The sequence below is a fragment of the Suricata suricatta genome, chromosome X (assembly GCF_006229205.1).
Source record: "Suricata suricatta isolate VVHF042 chromosome X, meerkat_22Aug2017_6uvM2_HiC, whole genome shotgun sequence".
Taxonomy (NCBI): domain Eukaryota; kingdom Metazoa; phylum Chordata; class Mammalia; order Carnivora; family Herpestidae; genus Suricata; species Suricata suricatta.
In genome coordinates this window covers 82,291,122-82,309,398 of record NC_043717.1, presented here as the reverse complement: position 1 = coordinate 82,309,398, position 18,277 = coordinate 82,291,122, and the positions used below count along the sequence as shown (strand labels likewise).

Here is an 18,277-nt window from a genome sequence, read left to right as displayed (position 1 = left end):
AGTTTGGTGAGTTCCTTGTAGATTTTAGATACTAGCCCTTTATCTGATATGTCATTTGCAACTATCTTTTCCCATTCTGTCGGTTGCCTATTAGTTTTCTTGATTGTTTCCTTTGCAGTGCAGAAGCTTATTTTGCTTGTTGGTAGTGTTTGCTTATTTAATACATTCTGTCAAGGACAGAAATTACATGATGGGTTTTTTTGTTTTTTTTGTTGTTTTTTTCCCCCCTAGGAAGTGTGTCTTGGGTTTTTCCCTTATTATTTTCATTATTTTTTTTCCTCTTCTTTTTTTGGTGGTGGGGGTGGTTATGTTTAAATGAAGTTGCTTTTACACAGCACCAAAGACTCAATCATCCATTTTCTATATAAAAGGTAGCTACTTTTTTGCATGGACCTCAAGTATATTGTAGTATAGAGGTAGAATTTAAGGAAAGGTATTAAGCAGGCTGTGTTTTAGTTTATGGGCAAGTAATAAATTGTATCATTTATCTTGAATGTATCATAGATAAGCTGCTATATATCGATCGCCACTTCAGATAGCTGTGAAATTAGGTGATTAATTAGTTGTTACTTAACCTTCTAATTTCTGTATAAGTCTAATTACATGAAATAGAAGTTGAGGTTCTGATTTTTTACTTTGCTTATCCATTTGGAGTGTCACTGTAACTACTGTATTGTAAATGATGGAAAATAATTGCATATGTTAAAAAAATAGTGTTATATTCTAAAAAAAAATAAAAAATAAAGTTACCACAAAAAAATATAAATAAATTAATTTAAAAAAAAAAGAGGATACATTTTTAATCATTACGAACTTGTCCGCCATGTGCATTTCACATCTTACCACATCTCTCAAAAGAGTGCCTGGCAGGCTGATCTGTGATCTACTTGAAGAGTCAAACAAGAAAGCCTCATGTCCTCAGGAGGTGGAATCCTAGGAGTCTGACTACTTGTTATACGTTAGTCCAGGATACCAGTGATGATGACGATTGAGCAGTCCGCACCTGCAAAACTGTTGTTCCTGAGAACCTCAAACTCGGGCCTTTTGTAAAACAACAAAGATATCGCTGGCTAATTAACTGCAATAAATACTGATGCTTAACGAGCAGACGAGGGAAATGGACACAAAAGGAAACAGTACCTCTTAGCAAGAACGGTGAATAAAATGCCCCTGATCGAGTAGGCACAGGCGAGAATGCTGCCCCTGACGCTGTATGATGATTGCCTTGAAATACTTCAAAGCTCAGACGCTTAGAATACATCACCTTTCACGACTCAAGTCACTTCTCTGTTCAGAGCTGCTCTGCTCCTCTAGAAAGGCTGACTGAGTAAAGGGACAGGGAACGGGTGGAGTGTATCTCGCGTACTATTCTGGGTGTCCGTAAAACTGTTTTTCATTATCAATTCACTTCATATGTGAACAGGCGGTAGTGAGGATTAGTTCCATTTTACTATTGAGAAAATTAAGACTCAGGTCAAATGACTTGCCCAGGGTCACACAGCTAGCTAGGAAGTAGCAGGGTGTGGTATGTAGGGTCACAGTGGATTCCCAAGCGCGTCTTCCCTGGGCCACTAGAGGACACAGCTGTGGGTGTGCACACATCTAGCTCAGACGTCGTCCGTCCGTGTGTCCAGGCGCATACTGACGACAAGGTCTTCTCTTGCCCTCTCTCCCTTCCCTCTCTCCCCACTCCAGAAAGAGAGAAGGAGAGAACTCTATAGACAGAGAGCTAGAAATAGGTATATACGCGAATCCCTCTCCCTTTCATTTACCACTTTAGGTAATGATTTCAGAAAACACTTCCGGAGGCATTTATAAAACCAAGTGGAGCCAGATTTTCTCACAAGAAAGCATTTTACATTGTCACAGCAGTTGAGTAAACAATAGTAATAATAAATGCTTTCAGTTAGATGTCAGCCTGGATAAAATGCTTGGCTTGTCTGGAAATAGCTATCTTTTCCCACCAGTTACATCCTTGTATTGTGTTCTTTTGCTGCTATCAAATGTGAGTGAAGAGGGAATGAGCCAGCCGGGGCGGGGTGGGGGGGCGGTGGAGAGAGAAGAAGAGATAGAGAGAGATGGAGGGCAGGAAGGAGAGAGACGGTGAGGGGGGCGGTAAGGGAACTGACTCCTTAACACCCAGCTATGTGAGTAGCTAAAACGAGGTTAAATACAAAGTTTTCACTGCGATTGACAAAGAGGTCACTGGGCCATTAGGTAACTGGTTCAAATATCAAACATTCTTGCTCCACATCTCAAAATATCCTTGTCATCCCAAAGGCGCTGTTCCCACGGCCCCAGAGGTGCCCCCCACCTCCAGGGGGGAGAGCGGCCACCTCGGTAAATCTCGAGGGAGAGGTTTCAGGCATAAAGATAGAGGAGCGGAGTTCTGAGGCACTGGGATCAGGAAGCAGCCCCCTCACGGCTGCTCTCCCAGCCCAGCCAGGGGGCTCGGAGATGATCGAGGGGCTCATCAGTGCGCGCTCCAGTTATTGTTCCATTCGCTTTTTCCACCCCTTTCCCTGCAAGACGCCGAAGCCACTCCCGAGTTCCTCTCCAGACTCACATGAACTTCACACTCCCAACTTGCCTTTTACCGCTGCGGCGCCGCGGGACTGGATTTCATTCTAGAAACTTGCACTGGAGGGTGCAGATGTCTAGTTTCATGACCCAGCAGATTGTTTGACAATATCTCAACCGTCAGCCACCCTCTCCCCTTGCCAAAGACATGTGAGGGTCATGATAGAATCTGATAAGAATCCTAATGACAATAAAAAGGGAAAAAAAGCGCTAGGGAGGTAGAAGCAAGAACTCTGTCAGGGCTGTGTTCAAACTAAGGCACGTCTATGAAACAGCCTTGCCAACATCTGATTTCCGCCTTCCAGACAAACCCTGCTGGCAGGGGAACTACGTGCTTCTGACCAAGGGCTACGGTTCTGACAGCCCCGAGATCACAAACGCTCTCTGGACGTGGCAGGTCTCCTCGCACCCTAAACCGGCGGGAGTCCCCCTGTAACGCACTCGGCCTATCCGACAGTGACCCCAGACAAAGACGGGCTTTTGTTTTAAAACCTCACTTAGGGCAGAGGGGCAGGAGAAGGGAAGTAATGGCTTTTAAACTCAGGGTGAGCAGACCAGAAGGGGGTCTCATCCTCTTGGTGTTTATTTCTTGGAGCAAATTTCTAACCCTTCTCTGAAGCTCCCTGTTGAGATCAGGGAAAAACAAGATGAAACGGAGAAAGCAGAGGAAACAGAACAAAAGAACTCCAACCTCAGGGTTCTGAGTCCTCAGCAAAAATACAAACGGGATGAGTCTGTGTGTTTGATTTTGCGTTCGCCGGGTTCGCCGGGTGTCGGGAGGAGCATTAAGGAGGGTACGTCCAGCCAGCAAGGACGTGGGCCTTCTGAATGAGTGAAACCAGGTCTGTCAGAGTCTCACACCTGAAAGACCGTGGCTCCCATCGCAGGCGCAGAGTCGCAATGGCAGGGCCCCATTTCTCTGCTCGGACGTGGAGTTTATCCACCTCAGACCCTCCAGCTGCCCTGCTAGGAGGCGGAGAGGTAGGTGGTCAAAGGGAATTGGCTACGTAGCCCACCTCACTCTGGCCCGCTCCACCTAAAAGTCCCCACTATATCTGGAAGGCTTTCTTGGGGTGCCGATGCATTCCATCGGCCGAACTGTTCATTTTCAGGTCTGCCCGATCTCAGGAGCAAGTCTGACAACTCACACCAAAAAAAATTTTTAAGAGAGAAAAGTACATGTCCAGGTGACAGCTGCCTTACTTGGTTTGCAGGCAAGAAAAGCCCTTCTGAACACAAATGCACGTGATGGGTATGGAAGGCACACGTGCTTGCAAAGGGCGAGAAACCATCTCAGGACCCCACTGTGTGGTAGACCACAGGACTGTTCTGGACAACTCTTGGGTCAACCATCTTAACTTCTGCGTAAATGTCTCAGACTTCTCTTAATGCTATTTTGGGGGAAAAAACACATTTGAGAATCTACTGAAATCTGTGGACCTTGGTCTGGAAATGTGCACACGAGTGTGCACACACACACACACTTTTTTATACAACTTCAGGGAATTCATAGATCTATTAGAACCTATCCATAAAACTTCCTCAGGGGCCCATGGCAGCTTCAGGGAGTAAGTGATAGTACTCATCACATACCTCATACACAGGGAGCATTCAAGGTCAGATGCATCAAAAGGCAGGAGTGGAACACTGACCGCAGCTCCGGCCCCCCGGTCGACAGGAGGATCTGTGATTTAGAAAGCAGTAGGTCAGAGGCCGAGCAGGCTGGCCTGCACAGACAGCACTTCCGAGGCAGAACACTCCATTTGTTTTCCCGCTCACCACCCTCAGAGCCTCCCCGAGGGTTGGCCACCTGAGCCACTGGGCATGGGGTGCCCGGAATGGGGGGGACTCTGGTCGGTTTCCAGAGGGCCCACGGGAAGAGATATGCGGACCAGGGGATGTCCGGGAGTCCTGGGGACTTCCCTCCAATGCCATCGGCACCTCACTCTGCAGAGGCGGCCGTTCCCTGGGCCAAGCCAGGCCTTTAAAGCTGACCCTGAACCTCGGCACTGCCAGCTCCTCTTGGAAAGCCACGGAGCTGAGGCTGCTACTTCTCCAAGGCCCACCCCTGGGCAGCCCGCTGGGAAGGACGAGGGTGGGGCCTGATGGCACCTCGCTGCTCCTGCATTCCTGGGACAGAGATGAGGCTAGGGACAGGCTGGCCAGGAAAGGTATACCATCAAGGGTACAAGGTGTCACTGCTCGATATGGGGCTTGACCTCAGGCCTTGGCTTTCCATTATTATCAGTGAGCCCGGCAGTGTGCTAGCAAACCAACTGTGTGCTCTCCCAGCAGCGTCTCCGCGACCTGAGGCGGCATAGCCAAGTGCCAGAGCCGGGCCACACCCCTGGAGCCCGAGGAGCCTGCAGAGACCGCGGATGGAGGCTAAGGAACCCTCATAGGCTGGTGAGCCTAGGCACCACCTCCAAGCCCCTGGGTCCCTGGGTCGAGTCAGTACCTGGCTTTCTGGCTTTAGTATGCACCTCTGGGTCTTGAGGTCCACCTGGAAAATGTTTCCTTTTCTTTTCTTGGCATTTGCCAGCCTTGGCAGAGGCAGCGTGCCCCTTCTCCTCCTCGGCTCCTGCCTGGCCTTCCCCGTTGCCTTCTTGCCCCTCCCCCTCTACTTTAACAGGGTCCGCCAGGCCTCCGCGGTCCCCCGTGGCCGCTGTTTCGTCCTGACTAGAGCAGTGTGGGAGCTCCCGGCTTTCCTGGACGAAGAAAGAGCCAAATGTCAGCATCAACTCGGGCCTGGGATCATCCTCCGACATTGCTACCCACTGGGGGCAGAGAGAAAACTACACAGCCCTGATCATTTAGTGGGCACACAGCTTAACTAGGGTGGGGGACAGTCATATAAGACACATTTCCTACTTCTGGCCACATTGCTAGCATCTGCGACAAAGGTATGTCCGGCCTGGGTGGAGTTGACGACCTTCCCTGGGCAAGGACAGAGAAGTAGGTAGGGGACAGACTCCTTGGGCTGCGATAAACGGGACAGATGCCAGGGTGCGGCACCAGGCCACTCCTGGTCAAAGTTTTCCATTACAAACGGAGGGAAAACTAAGACATGAGGCGAGGGCAGGGTCCATCACTCGATCCTTCCTGTCACTCTCAGTGCCCTTCCAGGCCATCTGCGAGCCCCACACCCAGCTCCAAAAGGACTTTTGCTAAGGCTTTGGCATGGCCTGCAGTGTTACCACTGGTATCAGAGCTCCATGTTATATGGGTCAAAAGAACTAGGGACAAACCACTCTTTCCACTAGCTTTTGGGCGATAAGTCTGAAAAAGAGACAACTCATTTGGCAAAACGTCCAATAATGTCTCTAGCCGTTGAAAGAATTTTTACCCAGGAGTGGGTATTTGAAAATAGATCTAGAAATAAATCCAAACACCAGGGGGTGTTTGTGCAGATTTACCTGGAGAACCCTGAACTCTACTCTAAATCCATGGTCCATCAGTCCAAATGCTCATGTGAGTTTTTCCCCCTCCAGCCCCCTAGCTCCCCCCACCACCAAATTGGTAGATAAATGGTAAAGGGTCAGCGGTCACAGCCACTAACAATGGTCTCAAATGTGACTGAAATGTACTCGGAGTTTCTGCTTCCAGGAGATACTCAGGGCTGCCCCTCTTTATATATATATATATATTTTTTTGAGTCAGGCACACCTGCATTTTGCTCCTTCTCCAGAGCGAGGACAGAAGCAGGGAAAATGGTAGGCTCCCAAGGCTCCTGCCTGTGGAGATCCCAGGGCTTCCACACGGGGGAAGAACACACCGCCCGGACAGAGGGGAGACTTCCCTCAAGGTGCCAAGGTTCCCAGTGCTGACCTTCGCCTTCCAGCCTGGACTCCGGGGCCCGGGCTTCTGCCCACTTGCTCTCTGCTGGGAAAGCGAGGGCCTCGGGCCCATCTCTTCCTCGTCCTGTCCTCTCGTTTTCAAAGACGGGCACAAACCCCCATCTTTCCCCCAGGGCGTCAGCGCTTCCCAAATTGCTTCCTTCTCCCTGGCTGCAAATCCAAACCGGAAGTCTACATATGTGTAAGACACGGTGCAGGAATATAAAACTACCTCCGCCTGGGGATCAAATGGAGTTGTCTTTGCACCAGTAACTTGAACCACCACCACCACCAACAAAGCAAGGAACGAGGGGTTGTCAGGCGTCTTCCCAGGCTCTGCCCCAAAGCAGAGAAAGCCCCCCTGCCCCCCGCCGGATTGAATACTTCTGTCCCTCTCTACTTTTGTCACACCTCTCTCTCAGCTGGATCTGACCAAAAGCTGAAAAATGACTGTGATAAGATTTAAAAAATAAATAAAAAACAAAACAAAACAAAACAAAAAAACCCCGGGCCCACGCCTGAAATCCAGCCTTATCTGGAAGAAATAACCTCCTAGCAAAAAACAGGACCACCAGCGACTCCTTTTCTTCTTTCTCAGGAACTGAAGGAGAGGTAGGGCTCACTCCCAAGTTTGCCCACACAACAGCCAAACGAAGCATCACGAGCGAGCTGGGTGAGCGGAATTTTACCTGTGGTAACTTTGGTAGATTATGACTGGTGCCTTCAGTAGCCATTGACTCTACGTTTTCCTTTAATCTAGGGTGAGGTGCCAACAACTTCAGGATATCGGGAAAATGTTCCTGAGACTCCCCCGGGACTGATGGTGAAAAGAAACTAAGGAGAAGCTGTGACATAAAACAGAAGACTTCACTACTTAAGTTGCTACAGGTGCTCGGGTGGGAGGGGGTAGGGGGTGGGGCAGGGGGCATGGCTTGGGGGGGGTGACACCCCAGGCAAGCAGCCTGGGACCGGAAACCCCAACGCGCCTGGGCAGGGGGCCTCCCTTCGGTGCATCAGAAACAGCCAGGGAGTGTCAGAACCCTCCAGGCTCTGAGTTCCCCACACCGGGCTGCCCCAGGCCTCAAGTGTAGCCCATGGATGCCTTTGTCACCCCAGCCAACGTTAAGAGTTGTCACTCCCGTGCTACTGGTCCATAGAAATATCTATGGTGGTAATTCAAAACCTATCTAGGAGGAAAGAGACAAAGAGGTGAAGGCAGGCAAGAAACGTTGCTGGACCTGCATCAGCTCCGGAGCACCCCCATGGGCAGAAGTGTACACACGTCCTCCAGGCTCCTGGATAGGTCTTTCCCCTGCCAGCCCATCTTGCTCCCTCCTCCCCGGGCCGTCCTTGGACTGCCCATCCCTTCCACAGCAAAGTGGGTGGGGGGGAGAGCCGAACCTGGCCTCTCCTCCCTCAGTCGGACCTCCACTGTGCGGAGACTGTCGGGTACTTCAAATACTGGAGGCAGGCGGGTTCCAGCCCACGGCTGGTTTCCCTCACGGATGGATAGGGTGCGGGGCAGGCGAGGCGGCAGGTAGGACTCCCAGAACCCCCAGAAGGGACTGGGAGGCAAGAATGTGTGTTCTTGTGCGGGCTGCCCACATTCTCACTTCAAGCCTCCCCGCTGCCAGCACGGCTGACAGGCCGACACGCATCTCTGCCGTACGTTAACACAGAACACAAGAAAGCAGGTCGCCTGGCTTCTAAAACACGGTGAAGCGTCTGCCATTGGGCAGCCGTTGTATGGTTCAGAGACCCACGAAGGGACGCTCCGCGCCCTTGCTCAGGGGAACAGGATGTTAACTGATCAAGGGAGTCGAACAGGAATTCGGACCAAACCCTGTCCAGGTTGATGTGTCCCCTTGCTGGCCCCCAGCAGTGCTTTCACCACGCCCCTTCAGATGTCAGCGCTCTCCACACCGCCGGACCCTGCTCAGCCTTGTAGGCTGGCTCCTGGGCCACTGCTTCGGCCTCCGGGACCTCACTTGTCCTTCGTGCTCTCCGCCGCACCACAGCCGAGCACCCAGGACTGTGGAGCCCCACGTTAGCCTCCCATTGCGCCACATGCGCACATCTTTCCCTCCAACCAGATGGCCGGCTTTTGGGCACACGTCACAGATGTCCAGCACATCCTCATCACACCAGATGGACTGAATTAAGACACTGATCCATCCCAGGGCCCCGGGAGAGGCCGAGAGTTCAAGCCACCTGTGGGGAAGTTCACCTCCCAGGTCTCCGTTGGTAAAGGAGGGAGGTGAGGAGGTACAGTGCCCAGGGCCATCAAGTGCCAGCTTTCAGAGTCCCCTCCTCCCCAGCAGCCAAAGTTGGCCTTCAGAAGTCCTCCTAAGTGGCCCAGCAGGACCAACCCGCTCCTGAAGCAGTTTCCCTGGAATTCTCCCCCAAAGAGCATGATACTTGCTTGTCATGACGAACATCAGGTGACGTATGGAACTGCTGACTTGCTATATCATACACCTGAAACTAACGTGACACTACTTGTTAACTAACTGGAATTAAAGTAAAAACTTAAAAAGAAAAAAAAGAGCATGGTGCTCTCCGGTGACAGCCACACAACATCCAAAGGTCCAAGGATTAGATCGAAGAGTGCGGGACAAGGAAGCAGAGGGGAGGAAACTGAAGGAAACAAGGGAGCAACCGCAACGGCCCTTCGGGTCTTCCCTTTCCTACCTGAGATCTCATCCTAGCCCTTCCCTGGCTTTGGAAAACAAAAGTTGGGGGTCAACGCTCAGTGAGAATAATCATTCCACGTGAATGAAAGCCAATTCCACTTCAGTGCTAGCCTTGGAAAGGCCCAAATGGGTCAAGGGGGTGGGGAAGAATCTGCGGTAAAAGCAAACACTGAAAAGAAACCCAGGCCTGCGAGCACCTGAGATACTAATTACTGCCAAGGGAACCTGGGCTGTCTTCGTCAAATCTGTAGCCCTGAATCGGGAACAATCCAGTGACTCAGAAGCGCTGAGGGCCCTCAGTGTCCATATACGGCTGCGTGCCCTCATCACAGCCAGTGGAAATTCGCCTCTAAATTCTCGCTGCAGCTTCGGAACTCTGGGACATTCATCACGGGCATGGGCTCCCCCGGGCTGTCGGGCATTTATGCCACTCTGTAGAACACATGCAGGACTGTGAGGTCCTGAGGGACCGAGGCTGTGGCTTCTGGGTCTTTAGGTCTCCAAGGAGGTGCTGCACCACAGCCAGATTCTTCTAGCCAGCCTCCATCGGTCCCCCACCCCAGAACTGGACAGCCCTGTTGCTACTCCCCGCTCCACCCCAGCAGCGAGTGCCGGAGCCCTGGCGTGTCTTCCCAGGACAGAAGGATGACGGGCCACTGAGAAGGCAGACTCTGGAAGCAGGTGGACTTGGTTCTACATGCCCTTTCACCAACTACCAGCTGCATGGCCTCGGGAAAAGACGCCCAGCCTTGGCTTCCTCATCTGCTCCATCTGTAGCATGGGGATAAATCACCTACCCTCACCTCAAAGGGGTGCTGTTGACATGAAATCAAATCTCCCACAGAAAGCCCCCGCACAGTGCCTGGTGCACTGGAAACGCTCGATCCGCGGTAGCTGTGTTGTCGTTATTCACGCCACGGCCTGCACTCACGACTTAGGGAAGGGTCCACGGCTTGGAGAAAATTCTCTGGCACCAGTGCTCCGCTCACGAACACCTCGCTTCCTTTCCCAAGCCAGGTCAAGGCAACTTTCCAGGGAAGAAATCTGTGTAGGGCGGGACCTCCAGAGCGCGGCTGTCCCTGAGTCACTGATTTTGCTCAAGATTCCCTTCCGGCGTCCTCAGGAACCGATCCTGTCCCTTGCTCCCTTTCTTCATCCATGGCTCTGCCAAACCTCACTGGGGTGGAGGCACTGGAGACAGGTGGCAAATGGGGGGAAGGGCCACAAAGAGGGCAGAGGCCACCCCTGGCTGTCGGCATCCAACTTCCAGGCCAGTTAGCCACACACTCTGAAAGAGCAGTAATCGCTGGCGTCCATGAATGGAGGGCCCTTGCGCCCTTCACTGGTGCAAACATTTCATGAATTACACACGTGCGCGTGTGCACACACACGCACACACACCCCAGCCACGTTCTCCTGGCATTCAAGCGTTGGAATGACTGCCTGCATTATACCGTGATGGTCCCTGACTTACGTCTGTGAGACAGTGTGTGTTCTATTTCTAGCGGAGGCTGAAGGCCCACGTGCTGCATATAGCAGGGGAGGCGGTGACCGACATTCCTGGCGAGGAGCCGGCTGTCCCGTGTGGCTGGCGAGGCCGTGACTCAGCCAAAGCAGAGTTCTACAGCCGCGGGCGGCCCGTACCTCTGACCTCTGGTCAGCCGCCAGGGCCTCCTCGCCGAGCCTCTGTCCCCAAAGAACTTATGTGCTTTGGTGTGGAGTGGTTTTCCCGCTCACACCTCAGACCCTGAGTCTAAGAAGCAAGAACATGCCTCAGAGGCTCCTACAGAAATGCAGGAGCTGCTCAAACCGATCGTCCACGCCACAAGGACAGCGTGTTTCTGAGCAATCGACCAGGAACTTGTGTCTCTTTCCTACCCCCTTAACCAATGGCGCCACCCACTCAGGGCCCTAAACGCCAGGGAGAGTAGGTCCCTTGCTCCCCTCCCTGGAGAAGACGGACAAGTGGGAGCCCGGGCAGCTGGACCTGATGTCATCCCGACTCACCCTCTGGGCTTCAGATCTTGCTCTTTTGTTCTTTCCATCCAGGGACACACAATACAGAAACTCCCTCAGGGCTTCTTCCGTCTTGCCCAAGGTGGCCAAGGCCTGTGCTTTTCTGAAGTGTGCCTGGAAGAAAACATTGGCATTCAATCCTGTTCTTATTCACCTATTGACTTACTGACACTAGCAAAACGTTTACTGAGTATTTGCTACTGTGTGAGGGGGTTTGGAAGGACTATCTTATCAGGGTGCCTGGGGGGGCTCAGTCATTTAAGCATCTGTCGTTGGCTCCGTTCATGATCTCATGGTTCCTGAGTTTGAGTCCCACATCGAGCTCTCTGCTGTCAGCACAGAGCTTGCTTTGGATCCTCTGTTCCCCTCCTCCTCCTCTCTCTGCCTCTCTCCTGCTCGTTCTCTCTCTCTCAAAATAAATAAATAAATATTTTTTTTAAAAACCTGCCTTACCTAGTCTTATAAATGTAGACAAAGAATCTGAAAGTCCATTTTACAGAAAATAAAACTGAGACCCAGAAAAGTGACTTGCCCAAAGTAGCACAGATGGTAAATTGTGGAATCAGGGTTTAAGTCCGTGCCTGACTGATACCAAAATCCAACTTCTTAACCACTGTGCCATATGACCTTCCCGCTGCCCCACTGTTATACCGGAGGGATCACCAAATGTAGCAAGAATCCTCAATCGTTTAAGCACCTACTAGCCAGCTTCCAAGCCCCGCCCCAACATGCCTTCCTATTAACTAGTCCATCGAGCACAGATCTAGTCCACATTACTGGCTGAATGACCATCTATACTTGCTGATCACGTTTTAGAAGAGGCCCAAGGGAAGGGATGTGGCCTCTCCAAGACTCCACAGTAGTTAGTGGCAAAGCTGAAACTAGAACCGTGGTCAGGACCCCCCAGAATGCTCTTCCCCGCAAAGCAGATTTCCCTTCAGAGGGCCAACCAGGGACCGAGCAAATGCTTTCCGTGCGGTGGGCTCAGCTCACTTCTGCTCCCTTACCACATCTTTTCAAAGGGTAAGAAGTTTCAGGGCTCGGCTGGGCCCCTAACCAGCTGCCTTGGCAGAGAAACGCTAGAGGCAGCAGAAGAGCATTGTGGGGAAGAGGGAGGAACAAGAAAAGAGATGGGACGAGGGCTATATGCTCTCTGTGCCTTGGGACAGGTGGCCCCCGCAACTTGGCTGGGAGGCCTTGCTCCTGAGTCACCTAGGGCACCCCTGGGGGGTGTGCTTGCTATTCCCTTGCCTCCATGGTTGCCCCAGAGTCTAACTTGGGAAAGAGATGATACAGGTTGCAGCTGCTGGGCACTGCCAGCCTCCCCTGACATGCCTCCACAGGCCCGCAGAGATCTGCCTTCCGGAGCAGCGGTCCCTGCTGCAATCCTTTTGGGGACCTCTCCCGGCACCCCTCCCTCCTGGAGCCTAATTTCCGCTGCTACTTGGGTGTCGATGGCTTCCCTCGCTGCTCCTCCCAGCAGTGACTCCCAGGGGCCCCTTGGAGAAAGGCTTGCCTGACCTCTCAGGGCGGCCAGAGGGGATAAGCGCTAGGAGACAGGAGAGACCTCTGGGTCCCCCTCCAATCATGTCAGATAGCAGTCAGGACACTCCACCTGTTCAGGGCAGCCAGCCTGGCCCGCTGAGAACTGTACCACAAGCAGGGCATGTTGAGTACCACTGCGCCTGGCTGGGTAGGCTGGTAAAGGCTGCGGGCGATGCCCCTCCCCTAGGGGTGCTGAATATGGAAATGGTGGGAATATGAGGCGCCGGGGTGGCTCGGTCTGTTAAGCCTCCAACTTCAGCTCGGGTCGTAATCTTGTGGTTCATGAGCATGAGTCCCGTGTCTGGCTCTGTCCTGACAGCTCAGAGCCTAGAGCCTGCTTGGGATTCTGTGTGTGTGTGTCTCTCTCTCTCTGCCCCTCCACAGCTCACACTCTGTCTGTCTCTCTCTCTCTGAAAAATAAACATTAAAAAAATTTTTTTTAATTATGATAATGGGGTGCCTGGGTGGTCCAGTTGGTTAAGCGTCTGATTCTTGCTTTCAGCTCAGGTCATGATCTCACAGTTTGTGAGTTCGAGACCCGCCATTGAGTCTTGCTTGGAATACTCTCTTTTCTTTCTGCCCCTCCCCTGCTCGCTCGTGCTCTCTCTCAAAATAAATAAACTTCAAAAAAAAGAAACAAACAAACAAAGAAAGAAATGGTGGGAAATATGCAAATCGGGGTATGAGCTGGTTTTGAACTATATGCATCAGTTCAAATCTTCTCTCAACCCCCAAGACAGCCCCGTTCTCCGGTGCTGCCTCACCACTCAGCCCAGCAGTTCGGGGAAATGAAACTCCACCAACTACTGCTTCCGCCAACTCTGATTTCACTGGGGAAGGCACTTTTCCCATTTCATCTGATTCTCAGTCCTGCTTCCCGCCGCCCACCCTTTGGCCCTAGGTTTAGGGTGGGAGTGGAAGAAGCTCAAGGGCAAGGCCTCTGCCCCCCCAGTCAGCTTCCTGACCTGCATCGCTATAAAGCATGGAATGTTCTCCCTGAAGCCCCTGTGGGTCAAGACACTGGTGACTTTTAGTAAACTGTAACTCTGTTCCTTGGGAAAGAGATTTTGCTGCTCCGCCGTCACCCAGAAAACCTTCTCATCAAAGAGCATAAAAGAGATTCACTCTGACTCTAATGGCTCCGTATGCAGGTCCACAAATGCTTTCTCTGAGGTTCCTAATTCCAGACACAGCCTGATAATCTGCAGTTTTCAGAAGCTCAACATCGAAAGTCGTTAGGTGGCAAAACCTAGGCTACAAGGATACAGAGCATGCCACAGTTACTTAGTGTGAATTCCCACGTCACATACTGTGGGAATACTCGTGTGTAGGATCGTGGAGCGCCATCCAGAGCTTGTGGAGGGTGCCACATAGTATAGGGTCTTTCTGATATCAGGAACATTCTGGACTCTGAACACTTCTGGCCCCACGGTATTCAGATAAGGGATCACAGATCAGGACCCAGCTAAGTTGGGTTTCCAAAGAAGGCATCCTGGGGGTTGTGTGGAGAGAACACTGCACCAAGGCCCAGCAGGTGGCCAAGCTCCCAGAATGGCCTCTTGGCCTCGCCCCCTGTGACCCTCACCACATCCCCAGGAGGTGAGCGGGGTGGGTAGTAACAGCTGCACCTTGCAACCAAGCACACTCGGCGTCCAGACGGTGAAGCGACTTCCCCATGGCCACTTAGCTTGCAAGTTAGTAGAGCCCAGGCCCAAACCCAATCTCCTAAACAAAATACTGACATGTGGCTAAGGACTCGTCCTGAGACCCGAGATGCAGAAAGTGACACTTTGCATCCGAGCATCGTGAGAGACGCCTAGCCCATCTTTCTCCCCACCCATCCAGTGTGACCTAGATGTCTGGGGGTACCAGCAGGTGGATTATATTAAGGGCTGGAAGTGACACGACCAGCCAGCGACACTTCTCCCATGCACCTCTTTCTACTGTCCCTGGGAAATGATGACAGACCATAGAATGCTACGAGCCAAGAATTGTTCTAATCATCGTACATGTATAAGCTCATGTCACCTTCGTGATGAACCCTTTTAAGCAGGTGCTTTGAATATCCCCCTATTTCAGAGACGAGAAGCTAAGGCGCAGAGAGGTTAAGTAACGTGCCCATGCCACACAGCTGGTAAAAGTCGCAGAACTAGGACATAAACTCAGGCAGTCTGGCAGCTAAGTCCATGTTCTGAAGAGTTCTGGACAAGTTCTGAACAAAGCCTGGGCTGCTTGGCAGGTCCTCAGGTGCATAAGTAAACTGGGGAGGAATCCAGTTCCCTTGCAGACTCCCTCTTCCGAAGAACCCCCAGCTCCTTTGCAGAGCCTTTTGCCTGCTCTGCTTGGGCTCCAGTGCCCCAGACTCCCAGGGAGGCAGCCCTGCCCGCCTATCCCGGTCTATGATACAAGCCATTCCCAGCCCTCCCATCCCACTCACCTTAAAGCCCATTGGGCGAAGCTTACATGCGATTTCTGCGTCATGCAGTGCGGCCTCATGAGACTCCAAGGTGAAATAAATTTGAGACCGGTTGCTGTAAAGCAAGTGGTCATTGGGCGCTGCCAAAACAAGGGGGGGGAAGCTCTCATTAATGGTCCCAACACAAACACATAACAAGTCCTGTATGAGCATGGATCTTAGCAAATGGCCAGTTATCTGGCAATTTTTTTAAGTTCAGTTATGTATTCTGAGAGAGTGTTAGTGGGAAAAGGGCAGAGAGGTGGGGAGAGACAAAACCCCAAGTAGGCCCTGTGTGCGTGCGCGCACACGCCATCAGGATAGAGCCCGGACACAGGACTTGATCTGATGAACCGTGAGATCATGACCTGCACTGAAATCAAGACACTCAACGGACTGAGCCACCCAGGCGCCCCACAATTTTTCTACTGGGGATCCCGATTTCCAGCCCTAATATTGCCTTGCCTGCCACACCCCCCAGCCACTCTGGGCCTGAGCTTCCCCGACAACAAAGAAGTAGGTTTTGCTCCTCTCTCAAGCGGTTCCTTAGAGGGCCTGTGATGTGAGTGGTGCATTAGCGGCTCTGACACAGAGGAGACCCTGGCCCTCTGCTTTGTGGCTATGTGCATGTACCAACTGGCAGTCTGGCTTCTAAGTGAGGTGTCCCCATGAGGAGACAGGCCAAGCAAGGGAGACGGGGAGGTGGCCAGATGTGACTCCCATCGTACCCGTCAGAAAGGGTCCAGGTTAATGGGGAAGAGCACTGGGTGTTGTATGGAAATCAATTTGACAATAAACTATTAAAAAAATACATTAAGCTCTCTAAAACTCTCAAAAAAAAAAAAAAAGAAAGAAAGAAAGGTCCAGGTTAGTCTTCCACCAGTGCCATTAGCAACATCCCTATCTACAAAGTCCAGCACATGTGAAGTTTCACTGAACGCACTTGCAAGGTTCCAGCCTTTCATTATGGATGGCCAAAGGTGAGTGAGCCTAAACAAGGTTGCTGGGAATAAAGTAAGCTTGGTCCTCGCTAACACTTTGAACCATTCTTTTTAATGTTTATTTATTTATTTTGAGAGAGAGAGAGAGAGAGAGAGAGAGAACACTAGCAGGGAAGGGGCAGAGAGAGATGGGGGAGAGAGAGAATCCAAAGCAAGTGGTGTGCTGTCAGTGCAGAGTGCAACATGGGGCTCGATCTCACGAGATCACGACCTGAGCCCACATCAAGAGATGGACACTTAACTGACTGAGCCACCCAGGCGCCCCTCTCACTAACACTTTGAATCACTAGATGTCAGGGCTGGGCAGGGCTTTAGAGATCACCTGGCTCAACCGACCCATTCTTCAGACGAGGAAAATCAAGCCCAGGGAGGGGAAGACATCTGCTTAAAGTCCTACAGCTAGTTGGTCAGACTCCAAAGCTTTGAAGCTGGGATGGGGACGTGTTTTCTTTTTCTGAAGGGCGCGCAGTACTTAGAAAAATAAGGAGACACTGGCCAGCTCTCCAAGAGCTCCAGGAGATACTTGCTCCTGGGGAGGCCCCTTACCTCTTTAAAGGGTAAGGTTGTGGTATGTAAGTGATAAATCACTGAATTCTACTTCTGAAGCCAATATTGCACTCTATGGGCTGTAACTAACTGGAATTTAGTTTTTTAAAGTTTATTTTGAGAGAGACAGAGAGAGTGCAAACGGGGAAGGGGCAGAGAGAGGAGAGTTAGAATTCCAAGCAGGCTCCCGGTGGTTAGTGCACAGAGCCCAATGTAGGGCTTGAACCCATGAAACTGTGAGATCTGGACCTGAGCTGAAATCAAGAGTCAGATGCCCAACTGACTGAGCCACCCAGGCGCCCCAACCAACTGAATTTAGATTAAAATGTGAAGGGGCGCCTGGGTGGCTCAGTCGGTTGGGCATCCGACTCTCAGTTTCCCCTCGCTTCAGGATCTCACGGTTCATGGGATCGAGCCCTGAGTCTGCGCTCTGCACAGGGCCTGCTTAGGATTCTCTCTCTCTATCTCTCAAAATAAGTTAAGTAAACAAAAGTTAAAATAAAAGGAATGGGACTTCCCTCGGAGATTTGGGTTTAAAGGACCTCCTGCTTGTTCTGAGCTCCAGCTGCAGCTGCTGGAACAGGCGGGGAGGGGGGGGTACTCCCCGCCCAGGGCTGTGCAGAGAGCTGGCTTGAGTACACAGTGTTCCCCAAACGTTACAGAGTTTACAGTCTACGCTTTCCCTTTTCTTCCGCAGCACTCGCCAGCCCGGAGGAGCCTCCAAGAGTGCTTTCCCCGGCCACAGGATGTGCATGGGAGGGGGGTACCCCTCTCCCTCAGGTGCCCGCCTTGTCCAGCCAACCCTCCTTCCTCCTCTTCCTCCTCCTCTACTACCTGTTGCAATTTCGGGTGGAGATTCAGCACGTAGAGACTGGAGCTCGCCCATCGGAAGTCGGGCTCCGGGTACCCCCGGATCCTAGCGCCCTGTCTGCCGGGCCCTGCCGCCTCCTCCCAGGCACGCTTCACCGGACACCGCGCCCCGCCGGCCGAGCTCCTGGCAGCTGGCCCGAGCTGGGCACCAGCCGGCCCCGCGGCTCTGCGGCCACTTCCTGGGTCCGGACACGGAGGGGAGTGGGGCGGGGGGAGCCGCGTCGCGTGGGAGCTCTGGCGCTCCGCCGCGGGGCTTCCCACGTTGCCCTCGCAGCCGCCAAGCACCCCCGCAGCTCCGAGGGCCACGTGGCAGGGGGTCCGAGGCGTGCCCCCTCCGTGGCGGGCCCGCAGTCCCAGGGATCCCCGCGCAGTTGCCCCCCGGGCCGACGGGATGGGGGGTTCGCGGCCAGGGCGCGCGAGCTGCGGGGGGGGGGGGGGAAGCATCTATTTCGGCCGAGCATCGTGTGATAGGAAGCGGTGACAATGAGTCACAGGGCATCGGGGCGCGAGCGCTCCCCCCCACCCCCCGCGCACACGCTCGCGGGATGGTTTCCGAGGCGAGCGTGGCCCACTTCGGTTACCTCAGCCGTTACACAATCCCGCCCGCCCGCGCGGAGGAGGGGCCGCCCGGCCCGGGCCCTCGCGGCCCTTATGCAACCAGTGCTCTCCTGACCTAATTCCACGCCGGACCCACCCCACCGGGAGCCGCGGCCCCGGAAGGGCCAACTCCCGCCG

General features: G+C 52.7%; 1 protein-coding gene across 5 annotated transcripts in view; it reads right to left on the bottom strand.

Moving 5' to 3' along the window:
* Nucleotides 1–17,651, bottom strand: part of LONRF3 (LON peptidase N-terminal domain and ring finger 3) — a 36,421-nt gene extending 18,770 nt beyond the window's left edge. For 2 of the 5 annotated variants that reach the window (XM_029929764.1, XM_029929766.1), the window contains exons 1-7: nt 17,507–17,651; nt 15,108–15,226; nt 11,117–11,239; nt 7,106–7,261; nt 5,039–5,288; nt 4,174–4,264; nt 3,442–3,546 (exon numbers count right to left, since the gene is read on the bottom strand). In XM_029929764.1, the coding sequence (XP_029785624.1) occupies nt 3,442–3,546; nt 4,174–4,264; nt 5,039–5,288; nt 7,106–7,261; nt 11,117–11,239; nt 15,108–15,226; nt 17,507–17,558 (896 nt within the window). In that variant the 5' untranslated portion in view covers nt 17,559–17,651. The remainder of the gene's footprint in view (nt 1–3,441; nt 3,547–4,173; nt 4,265–5,038; nt 5,289–7,105; nt 7,262–11,116; nt 11,240–15,107; nt 15,227–17,506) is intronic. The other 3 variants (XM_029929765.1, XM_029929768.1, XM_029929767.1) reach the window with 3 other exon arrangements.
* Nucleotides 17,652–18,277: the final 626 nt, after the last annotated feature.